Here is a 22,769-nt window from a genome sequence, read left to right on the forward strand (position 1 = left end):
ATTCCACGTCTGGGCCTGCACCCAGAGGAAGTGAAAGCAGGGACTCATCACTGGATACATAACATCTGTGTCTACAGCAGCCACCACTCAAAATGCCCCAAAGGCAGAAGTAACCCAAGTGTCCGCTGACAGATAAATGGATAAACACAACATGGTGCATCGGTACCGTGGAATACCATTTAGTCTTAAAAAGGAAGGACATTCTGCCACCAGCCACAACATGGATGAATACTTAGTGAACTAAGCCAGTCACAAAGGGTCAAATACTGTAGGGCTCCACTTCTATGGGAAGCCACTCCATAGAGACAGGAAGTAGGTGGTGGGAGCCCGGTGCTGGGGGATGAGATGGGGAGTCAATGGTTAATTTGGGCAGTTTCGGTTTCAGGTGAGAAAGTTCTGGAGATGTATGGTGGGGATGGCAACACAACAATGTGTGTGTGTGTGTTTAGTGCCTGTGAGCTTTCTGCAGAACAGCACGTGATAAAGGCAGGGACTGGGAGCCCCAGGAGGCCTGCAACACATAGTAGGGGCAGTGGCCAGGAGCCGGGCCCAGGCTAGAGTCCTAATGTCCAGGTTGGTCATGTACTACCTGCACCTCCCTCCCCAGGTGAAGCCAGGGAGGCTCAGAGAGTTTCAGTAACAAGCCTGAGGTGACCAGGAAGAGGCAAGGCTGGATTTTTCACACCAGGCAGTTTGGCTCCACAGTCTAGAGACACCGAGACCTTGGGGACGGGTCTCAGCCCACTGTAGGGAGAATGAGCACTGCACTGATTCTGTGTGACCTCAGCTACATACACGGTAAAGCCAATGCCTTGGAACTTCTGAAAGTCCTTAAGCTCTGTGCATCCGTGTGCGTGTGTGTGTGCACACGTGCCTATGCATGCACACGGGGTGCCCTAGGAACCAGGCTCTGTAGTGCACACAGTAGGGACATAGAGGATACACAAAGCTCTAGCATACAGTAGGATCAGCTAAGCACAGAGGCTGTGGGAACTTAGGCAAATGAGGGGGTGCCAGGGTGGGCCCCCAAGAACATCTGCAAACCGCCCCCCCCCCCAGGGGTACACATGGCATTTAGAGGTCCTGTAGGACTACAGGGGAATTGTACTCACAGTGGGGGAAGCTAGTCGGGCCTGACACTGGGCCCAGTCATGTGGGTACATGGACAAGCTCAAGGCTGTTTTCGGCGCCAGCTCCAGCCATCCTAGTCATGGAAGGTGGGGCAAGGTGCCCCCCCCACCCCGAGCCCAAAGATGACATGAGGCCACTTCCAAGAGAGGAAGGTTTATTGGGAGTGACTGGTCATGGTATCAGTGCAGTGCTGCCCCTCCCCTTGGGGGCAGGGCAGTCCAGTGTGTGGGCCCTGGGGGCTTGGGTTTAAGGGGGACCCAGGAGGGTCGCAGGAATAGCAGCAGGCAGAGGAGTGAGCCACCCTCACAGGGCTCAGCCCCGGCCCAGCCCCAGGGGGACCCCTCTCGAGGTCCTCAGGCATCCGCAGCCGTGGTGGGAGGCTCCAGGGGCACACAACGCCGGTGCCGGAGAACTGACTTCTCCTCCTCCTGCAGGGACCGGAGTGCCACACATAGCAGCCAGCACGGGACACTGGTACATGTGCCTGCATTGGCCACGTAACCCTACCCGGTGGAGGGCCCGGGCCACCCACTCTCACCATCTCAGAGGCAGTGCTGGGGCTCGCGCCCTCGGGAGACCCCCCTTCATCCCGTGAGCAGTCAGGGCCCGCGTCCTCCTCATACTCCGTCAGGCAGTCCGACTCCTCCCCTGCAACCAGGCAGCAGTGCGAAGTGAGGGGGTGCAAGCCGGCCTGGCCCCTCCAGCCATCCCCCACGCATCCCAGGCCCAGCTCCCCCACCCCCAAAGTGCCCTGGCGCCTCACCATCGGCACAGCCATCAGAAACGTAGCTGGTTGTAGGGGGCTCGATCCGAGACACAATCTCCGCCAAGTCGGTGAAGCCAGAGCTGGGGAAGGCCAACACCTGTGGAGTGACCAAGTGAGGGACTCAGCGCGGCGGGGGGGGGGGTCGTCTGTGGGGCCCTGGAGTGTCAGGGGCTGTGGTGTCTTGGGGGAGCTCTCTGATCTGAGGGGCTCAGCTAAATCCAAGGAGGTCTGGAGCCATGTGAGTTCTGGGGTGGGGGAGTCTGTTGCTACGCGTGGCCCCGCTGGGGCAGGTCGCAGGCTTACGTCTGCACGGCGGCTCTCGTTAAGGTCAGCAGACCTCCGGTCCGTGAGCATCTTTTCAATGATGTCGCCCCGGCTCCAGCCCCCGAACACCGCCTTCCCGTACTGGTAGCCCACATCCTGCAGGAAGCGACGAGGCTGGAGCCGTGCCTGCAAACCCCACTCCCCTGGCGTTTTCCCTGCCTCACCTCCTCTGCTCATCTCCAGTCTGTTGACCCTACGTTGGCCCCTCAAAAGCCTGACGCTCTGGGGGAGCTGCAATCGAGACTCAACCTATTTCAGAGGCGGCAGCGTGTGGCACACCTGTCCCCGTCTTCCTCATCCTGTGCCCCTGCCAGACATGACCCACCAATCGCTCTACGACCTTTTGCACTCAGCCCCACGCAGTGTGCCAAGTACAACGGCACAAGACGATGGCATGTAAGCGCATTTCAAGGTCTACGGATACGCATCACGTCTGCAGACGTCACCATCCACCAAGCTCATGACAGACACCGCTCGCTAATCCATCACGACACACTTCCCCGGTGGGCCCGGGGCTCTGGGCAGCAGCTCCTGACCAATTTCAGCTGGCGTGGGCTAAGCCGTGCTGTTCGGGTCAGTGGCATGTGACATATATACACACACGGCTGCACACCCCGCCCGTGCTTGTGGCAAACAGGACTAAGTGACCAACGGCTCTCGGTCCCGTCAATGCAGAAAGGGTGTTGAAAAATCTCTCCTGTGCTTCAGGCAGTGCAGCGGGCAGCTACTGGGGAGCTAGCACTAACACGGCACATGCACAGCCACCTGCCCCTGCCGCACTCACTGCAGACATCACAAATCAATTACCATTGCGCTGCTCACGGATCCCACTTGGGAAGGGAGCCCTACAATCCTTCCCCTCGTGTCGCTCTGGGCTTTAAGTAGTAAGTAAAGCTCTGGCAGCCCACCACACCGGCACCATGCCACTCCCACCCGCTCACATAGATCTGATCGAACTTCCCGAAGTCCATGGTCTTGAAGCAGTCGATGGGCGGGCGCAGGTACTCGCAGTAGGAGCTGGACTTAACCACCTCCAGCTGCCGCACGCAGGACACGTAGGCCAGGCGAGACTGGATCTCGGCCATGTCTGGAACCTTGATCTTGTCTGCCCAGGGGTTCAGCCGCTTCCACAGCAGCCACCAGCCAGACAGGCTGTCCCCATAGGTGCTGAGGTCTGTCTCATCCTGGCTTCCCACGTCGATGGCGATGACGGTCTTGGCACCCATGCTGCGGGCAATGTCCGCTGTGGGGTCGGGGGGGGGTCAGCAGGCAGCGCCCCCACCCCAGGGCCCAGGGCAGGGAAGTTCAACCCAGTCCCACAAACACCATCATGCAAATGGTCACACAAAAAAAATCCATGCAAACAACATGCCGGTATCAAAGGGCACGGACATGGATGCCCATGACGCTGAGAAGGTGGGGCCGGGCCGTGGAGCTTGTAAGTCTGCGGGACCGGAGCCAGTAGGACAGAGGGGATGGAGGCAAAGGGACAAAGTTGCTGGGAAAAAAGACACCAGGTTAAACACATGAGAGGGGGACAGAGAGGCAGAGAGACATAGAGTCGTAAGGCCACCAGGACACAGAGACACAGCAAGATAGAGCCAGAGAGGCAGGGGGTCCAAGGCGCAAGGAAACAGGGAGAAGTGTGGAAGTCAAGCCGCAGGAGAGAAGCACAAAGAAGCAGACACAGCAACAGGGAAAGAGGGATCAAAGAGAGAAATCAAAGATACGGAACAAGAGAGAGCCTAGGGAGGAAATCGGGGCTGAGACGGGGACAGGGGGCAATGACCAAGAACGAGGGGGTTCAGGGAACCAGGATAGAGGAGTGAAGGATAGGTGATGGCCTACTAAGGAGGGTGATGTGTCTGTGGGTCCATGTCTGCACGTCCGTGTGTCCCACTGAGGGTCCCTGAGTGGGTCTGGGGGGAGGGGGACAGGGTCCTGCAGCCAAGACCCTGAGAGATATCTGAGTCTCCACCAGACTTTGCACAAGTCCCTCATGAGCTTATTGGTGTGTCGAGGAACATGTGTCCACATCTGATCCCCAGATGTGCATGCATCTGTGAGTGTGTGTGTGTGACTGCACACTTCTTGTCTCTATCTCTATACGCACACCCGGGCGTGCGTTCCTTCCAGTCCCCGTGCGTCTACATCAGCACTTGCAAGTTCCCAGTGCCAGTCCGCCTGTACACCTGTCTACACACACCCACATGTGTGTGGCTGTTAGTGCGTGTACCTGCACAGAGCATGTATGGCAGGAGTCTGCCAACTTTTTCTGTAAGGGGCCAGAGAGAAAATAACTTTGGCTTGACAGCTATGTGGCCCCTTTCACAACTATTCAACTTTGCTGCTGTGAGCACAAAGGCAGCCACAAGACAAGGCATAAGTGCCTGGCTGTGGCCACGAGCCAATAAAACTTTCTTTACAAAATCAGGCCCGGGGCTGGATTTGCTGCCGTTGGCTGATCCCCGGCCCGGCCTCCAGGGCCGAGTGTTTGGGTAGCTTGCACATACATCAACTTGTGCACACTCACTTGTGGGCATATGGAATCATCTAAACACCCAGCCCCTGCTCATCTCTACGTGTGAGGTCAGCAAACCCGAAAGCTCACCTCTAGTGCACAGGTGCCTGCCAGACTGGTGTGCATGGACACATGCCCTATTTCGTGCACACATGTGTCTAGCCACGTGCAGGTGTATGACTATGCTACCTGCAGCGTGAGCACGTGTGTGGCTGGGGTGAACCCATACAGGTGCCCCACGGTCTCCGTATGCTCCTTTGCGCGTGTGCATGCGTGTCTGCATGTGTTCATTCACACTTACCACAACACAGGGATGCACTCAACTCCATACACGTTCATCTGTGGGCACTCCCACGTACCTGCTGGTGCCCGAGTGTGCGCATGTGGCCTCCCGTGCACCTGTCTGCATGTGCGTCTGCACGTGGGCCCATCTGCTTACGAGTTCACCTGTGCGTCTTTACGCACAGTGGGGACCAGGGGAGCGGGCAGCCACTTGCCTGGCAGGTTGTTGATGTAGCCGCCGTCCATGAGGAGGTGCCCGTCCTTCGGGTCGCACAGCGGGGGCAGGTAGCCCGAGAGCGTCATGCTGGCGCGTACGTACCGCCACAGGGAGCCTGCCCGGCAGGACACACAGACACAGACACGCACAGACACGCTCAGACATGCTGGAGGCCCGGCCAGCCCGGTGGGCTCGCTGACCTGGCACGTTGTTGACATAGCACCCGTCCACCAGCAGGTGCCCGTCCTTGGGGTCGCAGAGTGGGGGCAGGTAGGGGCAGTAGGAAGCACTGGCCCGGACGTAGCGCCACACGCAGCCTGCAGGGACGGTGTGAGGGGGTGAGGCGCCTGACTAGTGTGCCGGCCCCCCACCCCTGAGGAGAGACATACCTGGGGCCTCTGGGGCATTAGTGGGTGATGGTTAGTGCTCGGCAATCAGGCCAGGGTGGACGGTCACTCATGTTAACAATGTCCCAGCCGCTCAGCTGCCCTCCCTGCACCCTCCCCACACAGCCACAGAGGTTGTCGTGGGGCCAGCTGGGGGCACCCACCATCTTTGTGGACACGCATGGCTGAGGCGGTGATGTCCGTGGTCACATTGAAATACGGCAGCCACAGGTCCTGTGGGGACAGGGACCACGGTGGGAGGGGAGTAGGGATTCCTGTGGGGGGCAGGTGGGGCAGAGCAGGCCAGGGAGGAGGGCCCACCTCGATCTGCTTGTCCTGGAAGACTCGATGGATGCTGCGGTTGAAGGCCGAGCCGGTGAACATGGAGGTGACAGGGTACGTGAGGTCCAGCACAGGCTCCATCACCGAAGTCATGCTCTAGGGGCAAGGAGGCCAGCTGGGATCAAACAGGAGTGACTCGGTGTCACTAACCTGGAGGTCACAAGGGATAAGCAAGGTCCTGGAGCTACTGCCATCGGGACCCAGGTGGGGTTCACAGATTAAGTCAGGAAAAGGCAGAGAAAGCCCAGGGGCCCCTCCAGGATGGGGTTCCAGGGTGCTCCTGCAGTAGGTGGGCCTCTCCCACCCATGCACACCTTGGCCCACTCCCGGGCCCGCTGCTTGGTACGACTGGCGCTTCGCTCCTCTGCGTACAAGGCCCCGATGAAGGAGCCGATGGATGTGCCACCCACCAGGTCGACAGGGACGCCTGCCTCCTCCAATGCCTTCAGCACCCCGATATGTGAGCAGCCCCTGCAAGGGAAAGGAAACTCAGGGACCCACCCAAGACCTCTGCCACACTGCCCCTCTCCCTCCTTTCCCCTCCGCCTCCCATCTCCCCCCACCCAGGCAAGGAACAAGTGCCAGCCCCACCCAGGGAATAAGCTCTACCCCTAGGCACTCAGGCCCCCTGACCCCGCCCCTCAGGGTGACCCCCACGGAGCAAGCCCCGCCCCTCTCACCTGGCCCCGCCCCCACCCAGCACCAGGGCGATGGTGTTGCCTGTGAGCACCCGTGCCAAGCGGGAGAAGTCGCTGTGCCGGTCCGCGCGCCTCGAGAAAACCTTCTCGTAGAGCTCGTGCTTGGATGCGGGGTGCGGGGGACATGTACAGAGAGGCATGAGGATGAGGGTGCAGGAGGCAGTGTCTGGACCAGCACAGCTCTGCCCCCACAGGCTTCCCGCCCCAGAGAGGTCCCAGAGGCCCTCAGAGGCCCCCTCCTCCCAGCGCTGCACTCACCAGCTTGGCAGGGCTGCGGCGAGAGAAGAGGCGGCGTGGACAGCGCAAATGCAAGTGCCCTGAGCACCAGCTGCGCATGTTGAGCCACTCCACAGTGCGCGTAGGGCCTGGGCCCTCCTCACGGTGTAGCAGCACCAGCTGCTTGAGGGCACGCACTGCTGTATTCTCCAGCATTTGCTCCAGCTGCAGGCGAACAGAGGGTGGAAGTCACTCAACTTTGGTCATTTCCTCCCCACGCCCACAGTGAAGGTGCACGGGGTGCAGGCACCCAAGGGCAAGGGATCAGGTCCCGGGGGTGAGGTCACTGTGCAGTCTCCCCACCTGGCCGAGCGTGGGCTCCTGGTCGCCCAGGCCCACAATGAGGATGCAGTCGGCCTGGCGTAAGCAGCGGACTGTCCAGGGCGTCAGCGACGCGTCAGTCTGGTAGAGCACTATGCGGTGCGCATCCTCCTGCTGGGCAAGCCACCCTGAGAGCCGGAACTCCTGGATGCTGGGTTAGGGGTAGGGATGCGTCATCCTGGGGGCTGCTCAGGGGTCACACACCTCCCAGAAACCATGTAGCTCCGCTACTGGGAGGAGGGGAACTTAAGACACCAGGCCCCCACAACATGTCCATGCCCCCAGGGGTGACCCAACCCATGTTCTTCCACTGAGTGGATGGACGGGGCACGTGCTCCTTGGTTCACAGCCCAGAACTCAACCAGATCTGAAGAGATTCTAGGCTTCAAGTCTAGCCCCCACTCCTACAACTCCGACCACATACCTATCCAGAGCAGAGGCCCCCAGGCGGGCCCGGATGATGTCACTGTTGAGGAGGAGCGTGGGACCTGGGGATGGGTGGGGATGGGTGGGGATGGAGAGTTAGGAACCCAGGTCAAGAGAACAGGGGTGCCTGTCTCGCAATCCACCCCCATCCCCACTGACCCACCCGCTCACCACTGTCCCACCCACATAGGCCCTGTCCCACACAGACCAATGGCCTGTTCTCACCACACCCCTTCCCCCAACTAACCAATTGCTTGCAGAGCATGCTGCAGCTCCAGAGTGAAGGCCACCATGGGCACCTCAGCACACACTGGCAGGACGGCCACTGTTGCCAGGTTGCTGGCTGGGTTGGTAAGCTCCGAGTGAGGGGGAACGCCTAGTCCTGAGCCTGCAGAGATCCCAAAGAAGGAGTGTGTGATCCTGAGTCTGGAGCAGTAGACCTGTCTCCTCCTCCCCAGAAACCCTTGCCCTTCATCACCTGACTTTGGTTTAATGAAGAGATTATGGACCCAAGGCCTCACTGTCCCATCTTGGTAAGACCTAGTCAGCTGACCTTCAGTTTGGAGCCTAATCTCAACAAGAATCCATCACGTAACTCTATGACCGCTCCACTCTGCACAGATGGATTCGTGCCCCTACCCTATCTGCCCTTGGTGCTTCTGTCCACTGAAGGGACATGAACACAAAACGGGACAGAAACAAATGTATTTTTCACCCATTTACTGCTTCCCAGCCTTCCCACTAGCATCCTAGACCAAGCCCTTACTCCCTTCTCTTGCCTGGACCTCTCGCTGCCTCCTCCCCTCCAGCTGCTTCCTGTAACAGTCTCAATAAAGTCCTGAGCTCCCAGCCCCATCCCCCTCTTTTTCACCCATGCTCACTTTCCTCCTTGCAGTGCTTCAAAACCACCAAACCCTGTGCGCAGGGCCTTCGTCTTTCTCATAAATGCCAGACCCTATCTCATTTGTCAAGTCTCAATTCACTGTCCCCAAAAAAACCTCCCTCCCTCCCACAGTCACACTCCATCAAGACCTTCTTATGTTTTCTTCACTGTATGTATCAGCTTGTGACCTCACAGTTTTTCTTTGTATTTTTAAAATACTTGGCATGCTGACCTGTAAACCCTTCTAGGAGTCTTGTCTGCCTCTCCCCACTCCACGCTCATCACAGAACCTAATACATATTAAGTGTTCCCTGGAAAACTTATCTGAATCCCATCAACAGAGAGGTACTCAGGGGTCATAAATCTTAATGTTTCTGCCCCAAAGGCTGCCCCACAATTCTGACAAGGGTGGACCAATGGCTTGATGGAAATAAATGGGCATTTGTACACATGGATCAAGACTGAGGGAAAAAAAATCTGTCAGGCAAAACCCTGAGCATGGGAGGTGGTCCTTAGCCAAGGCTCACCACTGCCCTCCACCATCCAGATGTCAAAGCTGAAGGGAGTAAGAAGGGCAGGTGTAGAGGTCGGGCTGGTCCAGGGTCGGCTCACCTTTACATAGAATCTCAGGCCCGTATTTCCAGGCACCTAGAATCTGACTCCATTCCCGATGTACCCTAACTCAGCAAACCACACCTTCCAGCTGGCCAGTAGCTTCAGAAGCCACTTCCCAATGTGGTCCCTGCCCCCCCCCCCGCCCGCCCCGGGCTCTACCCCACGGACTTCATTTCCCAGCATATTCTTTTTTTTTTTTTTTTTCCCCAGCATATTCTTCTAAGGACTACCTCTCCCAGTGTGCTCAGGATGTAGACTCCATCCTGCCCTGCAGGCCCGGACACCCAGACACAAGCTCGTGCCTAAAGACTCTGCCCTCAGCACGACAGATACTTCCATGAGAAGCATGGCCTGGATCTTGGGCTGTTTCCTCACATGCCCAGGACCCCAGATCCATCCCCCACCCATGCCAGCAGGCACCGGAAATCAGATCTCACTCCTCCTTCAAGCCTGCCCAGAGTGTGGTTTATCCTCCGGACCCCATTTCCCAGCATGCCCAGAGCTTAGGGCTCCCTTTCCCAGAGTGTCCCAGGCGTCAGACTACATCCCCCAGCATGCCCAAGGCCAGCTGGCTCTCACCTGGGAAGGGTCCTTGCAGCTGCTGCAAATTCCCCAAAATTTTCTGGCTTAGCAGGTGGATGAGGCGAGTCACGACCTGAGGCGTGGGAGGCCGGCATTCCAGTGAGGCGAGAGGGGCAACTGTGCAAGTCCTACTTTTCTCTCCTCCTACCAGGGTGCCAGGGTCCCCATCATGTGGGCCCCATCCCCAAGAGCCCTGCTCTCATTCGGGGGTTTCACTGCCTCCCTGGGGTTCTATCCACCCCCAACCCCCCCACCCCTGTCTGTCTCCATGTCTTCACTACTCTGTACTAGGCCCTGCCCCCTCAGGCCCCGTTCCCCCCATCCGCCCCCAACCCTGCCCCAGCTTCCAGCCTCACCTGTGGGTATCGACGTTTGATGTGGCCCAGAGTGCCCTCCGGGAGTTTGGCCAGCTCCGTGTCCCGCACCGCGTGCACCGTTGTGGCACGTGGCTGCCGTGTCAGCGCCTCCACCTGGGGGGCCATGTGTGTGCATGACCAGGGCTGCTTGAGCCGGGAGGCCGGATAGAAAAGGGGGAGCCGACCACAGGTGCAGACAAGAGGTGCCACTGCCCTACCGCAACAGACTCCCCATACAGGTGGAGATCAAACCCCACTAATCATTAGGGCTTCGGGGAAAGGTTGAGAGCAGGGATCCATGCTCAGCAGGAGGAAGATTGTCTTCTCATCCAATAGAATTCTGGTGATGGAGTCCAATTAAGACTCACCACCCCAAGAATTTGCCCCCTCCTCTTGCCCTCAGAAAGGAGCTGAGCAAGTGGACTGGGCTAGGCCAAAGGTTGGGAGCTGCCATCACCAACCCAGCAGATTACCAGGGATGATGTGTTTGCTGGGAGTAGTGAGGGGAACCGTACTGGGAGTAATCAGAGGACAGTGGGTGGGGTGGCACTCACCACGCCAATGAGGTCCCCACGGCCGTACTCGCCCACCAGCTCCTTCTTGCCGCTGCCGCGCTGGATGACACTGCGCAGCCGCCCATTGAGCACAATGTAGGTGCAGTCGGAACGGTCGCCCTGCCTGGGGTGCGGAGAGGGTAAGACAGGGTTGGGACTAGGCCTTCCTGAGGCGAGGTCTGCGCTGCAAGAAGGGGCAGGGCTGTACCTGTACAAAGCGCGGCCCGCTTCCACCGCCGTCCAGTCGATGGCAAAGTCCATCTGGCGCACAAAGGGTGACATCCTGGCGGCCACGGTGTGCGCAGCACTCAGCACCACACTAGGCTGTGCACGCATGATCCTGTAGGAGAAAGTCAGGGGTGCATGGGCTGGGGGTGCCCTGGGACATTCCTTAGGAAGTGGAGAGGGTGGGTGATGGCCTGGTGGTGGGATCAGAAGGGCTCAAGCTGCCCTGGAAAAGCGCTGGGCATCCAGAGGGATGACCTCTACCACAGCAGAATGGAATCAAGTGGGGACCCTCCAAGTGCCACTCCCACCCCAACACTGGGTGGAGGTGCCCAGCCATACTCATAGAAGTCGGACTTAGAAATCCTCAGGAAGGTGCAATCACGCTGGGCTCTCAGTGTGAAGATGAGGGGCTCGCCCGTGAGCACTGCCAGCTGCCCCACCAGCTCCCCAGGTTGTGCCACGAACAAGCATACATCCTCTGCCTTGTCGATCATGCGCTGGTAGACATGCAAGCAGCCCCACAGCACAAAGTGCAGGCTCACATCCTGTGGGGCAGAGGCAGAGATGGGCACAGGGGCAGTAATCTCAGCCCCAACTCAGTTCAGTGCACCCAGAGGAATGGCTAAGGAAGGAAACGTTGAAGGAGGGAGTAAAGGCTTCAGATAGCTCTGGGCTGCGCAGCATATATATCTAATTCCCATTCAGCGCCCAGGGCAATTGGTACTAATGGGTCACCAAAATCTAAGCCCAGACTAAGGTCCGTAAACTCTTTTTTTAAAGAAAAAAAATTATTTCTAAGTAACCTCTATGCCCAACATGATGCTCAAACTCACGACCCTGAAATCAAGAGTCACATGCTCTATGAAGCCCATAAATTCTTTTCAGCATAGCCAGCAAGAGGGTGCAGGAACCTCTTTGCTTATGCTGGCAACTAGTTAGCCCATTAAGAATAAAGCTGGACCCTTACCTAACACCATACCAAAATGGAGCAAAGACATGGATGTAAGAGCTAAAACTCTAAAATTCTTTGAAGAAAAGATAGCAGTCAATCTTTGTGTCTTTGAATTTGGCCACAAATTCTTGGATATGACACCAAAAGTATAGGCAACAATGATAAAAAAAAAAAAAAAAAAAGGATAAATTGGACTCAATCAAAGTTAAAACTTTTTTTTTGAGTTTCAAAGAACACTATCAAGAAAGTGAAAGGACAACCCAGAGACTGGGAGGAAATACTTGCAAATCACGTATCTGCTAAGGGTCCTGTATCTAGAATAAAGAATTCTTACAACTCAGAAACAAAAAAACAGATAACGCAATTTAAAAATGGGCAACGGCTCTGAACAAACACTTCTCCAAAGAAGATAAAGGTCCGATAAACACATGAAAAGATGCTCAAAATCAGGGGCACTTGGGTGGCTCAGTCAGTCAGTTTAGCATCTGCCTTCGGCTCAGGTCATGATCCCGGGATCTTGGGATCTGGCCCTGCATGGAGCTCCCTGCTCAGTGGGGAGCCTTCTCCTCCCTCTCCCTCTGCCCCTCCTCCCTGCGCATGCTTTCTCTCTCTCTCTCAAATAAACGAAATTGAAAATTTAAAAAAAAGATGCTCTAAATCATCAATCACTAAGGAAATTCAAATCCAAACCATGAGATGCTCCTGTATACACGAGGATGACTAACATTAAAACATGTTAGAGAGGATACAGAGAAACCAAAATCCTCATACGCTGCTGGTGAGAATGTAAAATAGTGCAGCTGCTTTGGAAAACAGTCCAGCAAAAATTAGAAGCAGTCCACCAACAGTTAGAAGTAGAATTGCCCAGACCCAGCAATGTGACTCCTAGATATAAACCCAAAAGAAAATGGAAACCTACACCCCCACAGAAATTTGTACCGAAATCTTCAGGGCAGCATTATGCACAATAGCCAAGAAGTGGAAATCACTCAAGTGTCCATCAAGGGATGATCAGATAAACAAAATGTGGGAGACCTACATAATCGATTATTTCGTCATAAAGGAGTTACAGTGACACAGCGCAGTATGGATGAACCTTGAAAGCATGATCCTAAGTTAAAAAAAGTCTTAGAAGGGCCCTCAGACACAGAGGGCCACGTCATGGATGATTCCATTTATACGAAATGTCCCAAATGGGCAAATCTATACAGACATAAGATGAGGAGTTGCTTATACCCAGAGTCAGCATTAGGAGGTAGGAGGGTGATAGCTAAAGGATATGAGCTTTCTTTTCAAGGTGATGAAAGTTTGTTTTTTTTTTTTTTTTTTTCATTTATTTGAGAGAGAGACCACACTTGAGCACACGCACAAGTCAGAGGCAGAGGCAGAAGAAGCAGCAGACTCCCCACTGAGCAGGGAGCCCAACTCAGGGCTCGATCCCAGGACTCCGGGATCATGACCTGAGCTGAAGGCAGACACTTAACCGACTGAGCCACCCATGCGTCCTGAAAGTATTCTTTCAATTCAAAACTGATAGTCGTGATGGTTGCAAACTCAACGAATGTACCAAATACCACTAAAAAAAAAAACAAAAAAAAAAACACTGAATATTATATGTAAGTTACATATGAATATATACAAACATAAAAAATACAAATAAATATAAATATATAAACACACACACACACACACATTTTTTGCTCCCAGTTTCCTTGTTCCACTCTATCCCTGGTAACTTCCTTTTGTTTCCTAGAGATCAAATATCCTGTTCCTGCCACAGGATATTTGCACAAGCTTTCCCTCTACCTAGAAAGCTCTTTTCTCCCCCTTACACCTAATTAATTCCTCTTCATCCTTCCTCCTTAGCTGGAGGCCACTTCTTCAGAGGTGCTACCCTGCCTAAGCCAGATTTTGTAAAGCCAAGAACATCTTTTTACATGTAAGCATGAAGCACATATGAGTTTACAAGAATAGTGTAATCCTTTGAGTTGGTCAGAACTGTGGGCCTCCCAAGGGCAGGGACCTTGCTGGTGTCTCCTGCCTCTGCAGCCCCAGGAGATGCACATGCGTGCTGGAACCTTCTAAGACAGAAGTTCCAGACTCGGTTCAGAATATGAGTGGAAGTTACTAATATTAAGCTGCTACTTGTCATCAGATTGGGAATCATATGTCTCTTCACCTGTGGGACTTGTCCGAGCCTTGAATAACAAACGGTGTTCACTAAAAGATTCCACTAAGGGACTAAATACCCGAAGTTTTCCAAATCTGTTTGAGCACAGATCCTTTGTGATACAGATGTTCCATGAAGCACACTTTGGGAAATGTCTGTAAAGCAGAGTTTCTCAACCTTGGCACTATTAACATTTGGAACTAGATAATTCTGCTGTGAGGGGCTGTCCTGTGCATTCCTGCACCTCTGGCTTTACCCACTTAGATGCCAGTAGCACCCTCCCAAGTCGATAAAAAAAGGTCTGGGGTGTAGGTCGGGGGTAAAACTGGCTCCAACTGAAAAATTACTGGTGTGAAATTCTGGAGGCAGGCAGAGCACATTAATGTCCCTAACAAAGATCTGAACCCCGCCCCTGCCCCCCACCCCCCAGAAGACTTGAGTGGCTGCAGACCACTGTGGAACCTTCTAGCCAGTCTAGTCTGTTAACAAGCCAGTCTGGGCTGAGTTGAGCCCAACAGAGTCACCCAGATAAGGAGGGGCCGGGCACTCCATGACAAGATCCACGGTTTGACTACACTTCCTCTGCCCCTGCTATCACAATCAGCTGGCAAAAGCCTCACCCAACTTCCTCTATAGGCAGGAGCCCATTCCTGCAATGAGCAGCTCGAGGTGACAGCTCAAGCAACAGATCAAGTGATATAACGGTATCCCAGGCAGCTAGCAGGTGGGCTGCCCCCAATTCCACACCACCCCCCACCAAGCCCAGGCCCTCCCCTGGACCTGTCACCTCTGAAAACCTTAGCTAGTCAGAACCACTCTTAATCCTCGTGACAACTCTAGCAGAGTTACTGTTATTATCCTATCCCGTGGATGAGGAAGCTGAGAACTTTCTCAATGATTTGCCTAAGTCACAGAAGAAGTCAGGGGGGAGTGTGACTGCAACTCTGGCCCGGTTGCAATCAGATTTGCAATCAGCCTCTGCAAACAGTCCAGAGCCCTCCTCCTCCATAATTCTGGCCTGTGAAATCATGACTAGGTCTCAGTTTCCCGACGTGGACAATTGAGGGATTCGTAGGATACAATTTCCTACACTTCCTGGCTGCTGCCACGGAGCACTGAAATCCAGCTCCCAGGGGCTGCTTCACAGCCTCCAGGTCCAGGTTCGGATCCATACACACCTATCGCACACCCATCCCAGCAGGGGCCCAGGAGAAGCAGATACAACGTCAGAGTATACCGAAGAATTGAAAGGCCAGAAAACAGAAGTTACAGGAAAGGCCAGGGCAAGTAAGAGACATCTAGGGGTTGTGGTCTTCAGGTAAAAGGTTCAAGGATTAGAGAAGAAAAGTCAATAGGTCCAGAGGACGTAGGGATCAGAATCATAGCATTTAGGGTCAGGGACGGAAATCACACGTTGAGAGATGTACACATAGGGTCAAAGAGCAAGGACCAGAGGTCAGAATAAGGTCTTGGGTCAGACTCATATTAGAGACCAGGGCTCGGCCTCACCTGGTCCCCCTGGCGGGCGATGATGGTGCCAGCTTTGGCATGATGTAGCAAGACCCGGCTGTTCAGGAGGGATGGGTCCTGAAGAGAAAGGAGGGTTGAGATGGGCCCATCTAGGCCTCCTTGCCCTCCTCTCCACGTCCCCCAGGACCCCATGGCCACCCACCTCAATCCGCATCAGTTTTGCCAGCTCCCGCTTTGCTGCCTCGAAGATGCTGCTTGTCTGGCGTCCCTGGTAGGGCCCGAAGGGGCAACCACCGGTGGCCAACTCGTCCTCGCAGTAGCTGTGCTCACAGGCACCTGCTGGCTGCTCCCGGAGCTCCTGAGTGGGGGTCTGCATGGGGCAGGGCCTGTGACCTCTGTGCTCCTACCTGACCTTCTTTCGGGGATGCCACCATGGGCCAGGACAGGGTGCTGGGATGGCACTAGGGAGGGGGTGCGGAGAGGGCAAGGCTTTACCCGAGCAGGAGCTGCCTGGGGCCCCCCTGAAGCCTCTTCCTGCAGGGACACGGAGATCCGGCCACGCTCATACGCCATGTCGAAGTCTGAGCGGGGGCCACCTTGCAAGCCTGCAGTGGGCAGGAGTATTTTGTAATATATGATAAAAATGAGACAGATCCCAGTTGACTTATTTGGCTTACATCTGTGCAGACATGACTACTCTATCACTGCACTCTCCCTCAGAATCCTTCTTAACCACAGCTGAGAAGACACCATCTCAACAATTACCAAAAAAAATCACAAGAATACCATCAGTATTCCCACTTCACAGATGGGAAAAATCAAGGTTGGTACACCTACATTCAACCCAAAAGCCTGATTGTCTCCCCCACCTCCCACCTGGCACCCCAAACCTGAGATGTCCACGGGCATGGAGATGCAGCGACTCAGCAGGGGGGCAGAGGGAGCCTCCAGAGATGTGGGCTTCACCGGGTCCCCTGGGAGAGACACGTGTACAGGCTCCTGCCCCTTAGAGCCACCAGGCCTAAAGCTAGGATTACAGGGTAGGGAACTGAGTGGGGTTTAGAGAGGGCTCAGCCCACAGTGTCTGAGGCTGCAGGACCGGGAAAGCGATTCTGATGGTTCCCGGGGCCAAGGCCAGGGCTCTCTGGGGGACTGGATCAGAGTCAGAGCTGGGTACCTAGCTAACGGGTCCCTGGGAAATGGCCAAGGTCATCTATGATACCTGCAGGTCCAGGCAATGGGGCCCCGGTGGGGTCAGGCGGCCGGCCAGGAGTCTCCCGAGGCTCCTCAGCAGCTGAGGCACTGACCACCCGCTTGGAACCACGCACAGGGCTGGTGCGGGAGGGAAGGCCAGGGCTGGGGAAGAGGCGCAGGGGCTGGATCTCCTGGTGGCAGAGAGTACCCTTGTGGTATGTGCTGGGAGGCCTGTGTCACAGCCCCAGCCTCCTGCCCTGAGTTCCCTGTGCAACTCACGTGGCTAAACAGCTCGTTGGTTAGACCCAGGTAGTTGTGAAGTGCCAGAAAGGTGACCCGCTGCAGCCTCACCATGATGATCTGTGGGGGTGTGGCCAGAGGGGTCAGGGCCAGGGAGAAAAGGAGGGGAGATACTGGGTGACCAAATCCAGATGACAAGAAGCGGGAGAAAATTAGGTCTAGGCGTCAAGGGGATGGGGTGTAGGGAAAGTCAAGGTTGGAAGCAGTAAGGGGCTGGCCAGGTAAGAGGCCAGTAAGAGGCCAGTAAGAGGCAGGGAAAAACCCACAGTCAGGTGGCAAAAGCCTGGGGAGAAGGGGTGGAGGCAGCTCAAGGGAGGGGACAGCACACTCCCCCCCCAAGACCCGGCTGCTCAGGCCTGATAAGCACAGCTCGAGCCCCTCCTGGCCGCTGAGCTCCAGCCCACAGGTGCCCGGGCTGGGGGGATGGGTCGGGGCAGGTGGAGGGAGGCCGGAAACATGCTGACCTGTACGACCCGCACCAAGCTCTCGGGGTACTTGGTGAACACGGCGGAGAAGGCCTCCACTGGCAGCCGCAGCACTGTGGAGTCGCGGGCTGCCCGGGCAGACACCGTCCGCTGGGGGTGCTGGTGGCCCTGGAGGGGGATGGGGCAGGAAACGGGGGGAATCAAGATGAGGGCCTCCCTCGCTGCTCCCCCAGCCCACCCCAGTACCCATGCCTTGAGAGACCACTGGCAGCGTCAGAGGGAACTAAGGGGGGATCGGAGCCCCCACAGGCAACTATCTGCAAACCAGCCCCACTGACTGTGTCCTCATACCCAGCTTCTTCGTCCCCTAAGACTGATCACTCACGGTGATGACATCCAGGATGCTCAGAAGGCTATTGACACTGTCCCCAGGGACCACCTCCTTCACCACACACTCCTTCCCATCCTGAAACACAGAAGATAGGGGTGCTGACCAGAGCTGTCCCCACCCTGCCAACTGCCATTCCACCCCCTGAGCATGCCACCAGCTCTCAACCTCACCAACCAGTGATCACTGACACCTTGATCCCTAAACCCACCAAATCTTGGACCAGCATCCATTTTCTGGCCATCACTAACCATAACTGCTGACTGTGTAGACCAACCCGACACCCCTGGGCATTCATTTCCAACTCTTGCCTGCATGTCTCAAAAAAATCCACAAACCCTGCTGACCAACAGCAATGCCTATCCCGATAGCCACCGCCCATCCCCACTGCCCATCTCCCTGTGGCGGCCCGTGGTTGGTCCACTCACAGGCCCTGGCAGACAGAGCTCCAGCAGCCCATCCTGCACCACATAGATACTGGCATCTGGCTGGCCTGGCCGGAAGACATAGTCACCCTGGCTGAGCCGCTGGAAGACCATGTGTCGGCAGAGCTCCAAGAAGAGCGGTTTCTCAAAGTGGCCCAGCACCCTGTTGGGTGGGAGAAAGATGAGGAGAATGCAGGAGGTCAGGTGAGCCCCCAGCTCTGCAGTCCTCCTCCCCACCTGCACCCCAACACTGACCGGACATTCTTGAGCATGTAGAGCACCTCGGAGGGCAGGTGGGAGTTAGCCAGGTCACCCTCCGTCAGGTCAGCCTCCAGCACCGCAGGTGGGGGCTCCTTCCGCTGCAGCGTTGGTGCCTCCTTCTGGATACGCAGGATCCTGGTGGGAAGAGAGGGGTGCAGGGAACAGGTAGGGAGAGGGCTCAGGCAGACATGAGGCTCCCACATAACCTTTCCTCAAAATCACAAAAAATGGGGGTCGGCAGACTCTGGCCCACTAACTAAACCAGACATACTACCTTCTTCCTTAAAAAAGCACATAGCCACGGTCGTTTGTTTACGTGCTACCCGTGGCTGCTCTCACTCAACCACAAAGCTGAATGATAATAACACAACTGTAACAGCTACAAAACCTAACACGTTTACCGATCTCTTACAACAAAATTTGCTTTGATGTAGCCTCTGAGGTAAAACCCCGAAATCGCCCCTTTGCTAACCATAAATTCCTGAGACACACCCTGTAGTGAAGCGGACCTTTGACATAAAACATGGGCGGACCCCAGAAATAGCTCCTCCATTCATCGTGGGACCCCTGACACCTTCCTTCCTAACACAGACCAGACCCGGAGACAGTCTCCCTACTGCAAGCAGAGCTCTGGGGTAGCTTCCGTCATATGAGGAGACCCCATCAGCTCCTCTGATCTTTGTAAAGCTCCCTGAGCTAGCCTTTACTTCTAGATCTCAGAGAACCCTGAGATGACCCCTTGGAGGATCACAGAGATTCCTGAAATAGCTCTCTCTCTGTATGTGGGGAGTACAGATACAGCTCTTCTAATAATCACAGACCCGAAAGAGCTCTCCCCTGCAGGTCACAGGTATTTACTGAGAGAGCCCGTCCCCTGGTCACAAGCCCCCTGAGATAGACTCTCTGGTATGAGCAGACCCCTGAATTAAACTCCATGATGTCAAGAAATCCAGACGTAGCTCCCCTTCTCATCAGAAAGACCTTGGGCTAACCCTTGCCCAGATCACAGAAAGCTGAGCTAACCCCCCGAAGGTCAGGACATCAGTGTAGCGTAAACACACGCTGAGATAACCCCCATGACATACAGATGTGAGGGGCAGACTAGACCCTCAACTGATCACGGAGAGCCTAGAGCCAGCCCTTCTACTGAAGTCATAAAAAGCCACGCTAATGACACATCTGCTGATCGAGGACAGCCCTGGGATGACACCTTAGTGGAACAATCCTTAGTGTGAAGACACCCTTGAGACAGACCTTCAGGTATATTCCATGATGTCAGGAGACCGACCTCACAGCCCGCTTCCAACTTAGAAAGATCCCTGGGAGAGCCTTTCTCAGAGGCTCTGAGATGGCCCTTTGCTGATGGCATGGAGCCCTGAGGAGTCCTTCCTATGCTTCTTAGAGCAGGAAGATTCTTGAAATAACTCCTGGGGAACAGAAACGCCTAAGAGAGCCTCCTTAGTGTAGAAGAACTTCAGGGTGGGTGACCTAGAGAGACGCTTTCTGATGTAGAGAGATGGCTGACATGACCCCTAGAAGACAAAAGCTAGAGATGGCCCCTCCGGTACATCATGGAAACACCTGAGTTAATCCCAGTGGATCACCACCTGTGTCGGGAGACACTCGAACCAGCCTACGGGGAGAACCCAGACGGAGACCCCTAAACGAAGTATCTGAGGACTGACTGGAGAGAGCTGACTCACAGACACCCCTGTGCTAGGGGAACATCCCCCGAGGTGCATCGCCTCGGGGCACAGAGACGCCAGAGCCAGCCTGTCCGGTGTGGGAGAGCTCTGAGATAGCCCCTCTGATGTGGGAAGACTCCCAAAAACAGTCGGAGCGGTTCAAAGAACCCTTAGATACACCCTTTGGTGGGGGCTGATTACTCAAATGGTCCCTGAGATAGCCCCCAGTGCCAGGTTCACCCAGTACAGCCTTACTTCTTGGCAATGTTGAGCATCTTAAGTTTCTTCTTCATGCGGGGCCGGGAAGTGGTGGAGACAGACGCGTCCACCAGGGAGGAAGTGGACTGTGATACCTAGGAGGATTGAGGATGGGGGACGGGTGAACTGCCAGTTCAGACCGAGGGGAGAAGGGGCCAGAACCAGAGGCCCCCTCGTCAAGGAGGGCGGGCTCGCTGAGATGCGGAGAAAGGAAAGGCCAGACCTCTGTGCTCGGCGGGGACCCCGGGGTCCACACTCACCTTCCGCATAATCTTCCGACCGTAGAAGAGCACTTTGTCCCTCTTCCGGAATCGGTAGCGGGGCCCCTCCGGGGCTGGCGTTTCTGGGGGTAAGCGGAGAGAGCAGCACTCAGCTGTGCGCGGACTCCACGCGGCCAGGGAGGACACGGCGCGCAGGCTCCCGTAAGTCCCATCCCCGCTGCCCGCGCCGCAGCCTCCCCGCAGGGCCCTCCGGGTCCTCACTCGGCACTCGCAGCCTCCGCACCAGCAGGAGGATGAGCACGGCCGTGACCAGCACCGCGACTCCGGCCCCAATCATCACGCCCAGCACCTGCGGGACGAAGGGCACTGGCTGCGCATCGCATACCCGGCCTGCCGAGCCCTCCCCGGAGGCCGGAGCGCCCCCGTCCCCATCCCATTCGGCCAAGTCCTCCGCCCCCGAGGAGGTCACGGTCGGCCCGTGCCTCGACGTCCCCATCTGCAGAATGGGCCGCCGCTGCTCCCTCCCCGGGGGCGCGACTCTTCCCGGCGGCTCCGCGGCCCGCGGTGCACGCCGGGAAGCGTAGTTCCGTCTATACAGCTCTCGCGGGACCGCAATGATGAGCGCTAAGCATTTCGGGAATTGTAGTCCCCGCAGCGCTACACATCCCAACCTTTACCATTCCCGTTTGCAGTGGAGCCTCCATCAGTTGCTTCCGACTGGGCGGTAGGTCCGGTGCAGCCCGGAGTCCTGGGGAATAAGCAGCAGGAGGAACCGGTGCACGTCGTCGCTCTGGGCCCGTCTCTCCCCTGCCCCGAGTCCGAGTCCTGCCCCTTACCACGAGCCTTGCCCAACCCTTCGTACTCGCCGCGGGGATGGCTTCTCTGGCCGGGGACGGCTGGTGGGGCGCTGCGGAGCAGAGGGGGTGGTGCAGGTTGACCTCGAGTCCCTTGGCTCCCGGCCTGACTCCCTTCACCCACACGCCGGGCCGACCAGACGCCCCACGGATACAGCCCCACCCTGGGGCCAAAGGGCAGCCGTCCGGACGCCCACAGTCAGCACCTTCCCACCGGTCCCCGACGCGCCCGGCTTCCTCCCGCAAGTGGCCCCCTCCTAGCCTCAGCCCTGCAGGATTGTTCAATCCTGACCCAGCAGACCCGAGGACCCCACCCCAGGGAAACTGGGGCCTTCAAGCCATGGAGGTCGCCTGGCTTCTGACCCAAACCTGCCCTTGGGGAGACCCACGGGCCGAGGCGCTCGGGAGTGCTGCGGGAAGCTCCCACACAGGGGGGCCCGGGGGCGTTGCAGAGGTCTCGGAAGAACCCCGGGACGCTCGGAGTGGGGCGGCCTCGCAAGGTGTTACTGGCTGACGCTAGACTTACCGTCACGCATGAGTAAAGTTACGGGGTCTCTGACAGTATGGAGCATCACTGGGACTCTGGGAACGAACGATGCTGGCGCCATTACTGGGGACGTAACTAGGGACGCTGGAATTACTGGGGTCTCTGTAAAGTTACCGGGAGACCTCAGGAATACAGGACTATTACTGGGAAAACTAGGAGCTGGGCGGGCACGCCCCTGGGGTCGTTTGAGCTACAGAACCGGCTTAGGGATGGATGCTGGAATATTACCGGGACTTCTTGGAAGACTGAGGATGTTCTGGCGCCGCTAGTGTACTAACGGAAATTTGGGGGAGTCCCTAAGTCCTGGAGCTATTACCTGGAAAACTCCTGGAAGACTAGACCCCGTCCACCCTAGCGCGCACCTGGCTACCGGCGCGGAAACACCTGCCGGGAACTGGGGGGATGGGAGCATCAGAGTCGGGGGCTACCGGCCATCGGAGGAGGAGATCTTGGGAAAGCCGACGACTCGCTAACGATCCCCCGAAGGGACACCTCCGCGAGGGAGACTAAAACCCGGACTCACCCAGGGGCCAGCAACCAGGGTCCGCTCTGCGCCAACACCGGTAGCTTTCCGCCCAGCGCCCCAGGCGCGGCCCCTTTAAATTATTCACCGCAGGGCGCGCCGCAGCCCCGCCCCCACCATGTGTGCAAGGTCTCGCGCAGCCCGCCACGCTGTTTCGCGACGCCTTAAAGGGACCGAAACCCGCGGGG

General features: G+C 56.5%; 1 protein-coding gene across 5 annotated transcripts; it reads right to left on the reverse strand.

Annotated features, from left to right (window-relative positions):
* Positions 1 to 1,268: 1,268 nt before the first annotated feature.
* On the reverse strand, positions 1,269 to 22,713 carry PNPLA6 (patatin like phospholipase domain containing 6). 5 transcript variants are annotated; one of them, XM_041762035.1, is made up of 35 exons: positions 22,038 to 22,713; positions 21,524 to 21,564; positions 21,335 to 21,405; positions 20,919 to 21,006; positions 20,697 to 20,779; positions 20,434 to 20,531; positions 18,488 to 18,628; positions 18,236 to 18,395; positions 17,805 to 17,885; positions 17,459 to 17,587; positions 16,974 to 17,054; positions 16,723 to 16,885; positions 16,391 to 16,474; positions 15,996 to 16,105; positions 15,703 to 15,870; positions 15,540 to 15,617; positions 11,248 to 11,453; positions 10,889 to 11,020; positions 10,681 to 10,804; positions 10,127 to 10,240; positions 9,768 to 9,843; positions 7,938 to 8,078; positions 7,689 to 7,752; positions 7,247 to 7,415; positions 6,926 to 7,108; positions 6,650 to 6,768; positions 6,284 to 6,440; positions 5,949 to 6,065; positions 5,792 to 5,861; positions 5,240 to 5,356; positions 3,163 to 3,464; positions 2,201 to 2,317; positions 1,895 to 1,994; positions 1,670 to 1,779; positions 1,269 to 1,559 (listed from the first exon to the last, which is right to left on the reverse strand). In XM_041762035.1, the coding sequence occupies exons 3-35, from the start codon at positions 21,359 to 21,361 to the stop codon at positions 1,485 to 1,487; spliced, it is 3,984 nt and encodes a 1,327-aa protein (XP_041617969.1). In that variant the 5' UTR covers positions 21,362 to 21,405; positions 21,524 to 21,564; positions 22,038 to 22,713; the 3' UTR covers positions 1,269 to 1,484. The 5 variants fall into 5 exon arrangements, with proteins under 5 accessions (XP_041617969.1, XP_041617970.1, XP_041617971.1 ...); XM_041762036.1 differs by having other exon boundaries at positions 22,582 to 22,645; XM_041762037.1 differs by having other exon boundaries at positions 21,494 to 21,564; positions 22,582 to 22,641.
* Positions 22,714 to 22,769: the final 56 nt, after the last annotated feature.

This window comes from Vulpes lagopus, chromosome 7 (assembly GCF_018345385.1).
Source record: "Vulpes lagopus strain Blue_001 chromosome 7, ASM1834538v1, whole genome shotgun sequence".
Classification (NCBI taxonomy): domain Eukaryota; kingdom Metazoa; phylum Chordata; class Mammalia; order Carnivora; family Canidae; genus Vulpes; species Vulpes lagopus.

Coding starts and splice junctions, on each gene's coding strand:
- PNPLA6 (XM_041762034.1), bottom strand. CDS start 21,153: ATGGGGACGTCGAGGCACGGGCCGACCGTGACCTCCTCGGGGGCGGAG. Junction 16,886..16,973: donor CCAACGAGCTGTTTAGCCAC/GTGAGTTGCACA, acceptor CTCTGCCACCAG/GAGATCCAGCCCCTGCGCCT. Junction 1,780..1,894: donor TTCTGATGGCTGTGCCGATG/GTGAGGCGCCAG, acceptor GCCTGGTTGCAG/GGGAGGAGTCGGACTGCCTG.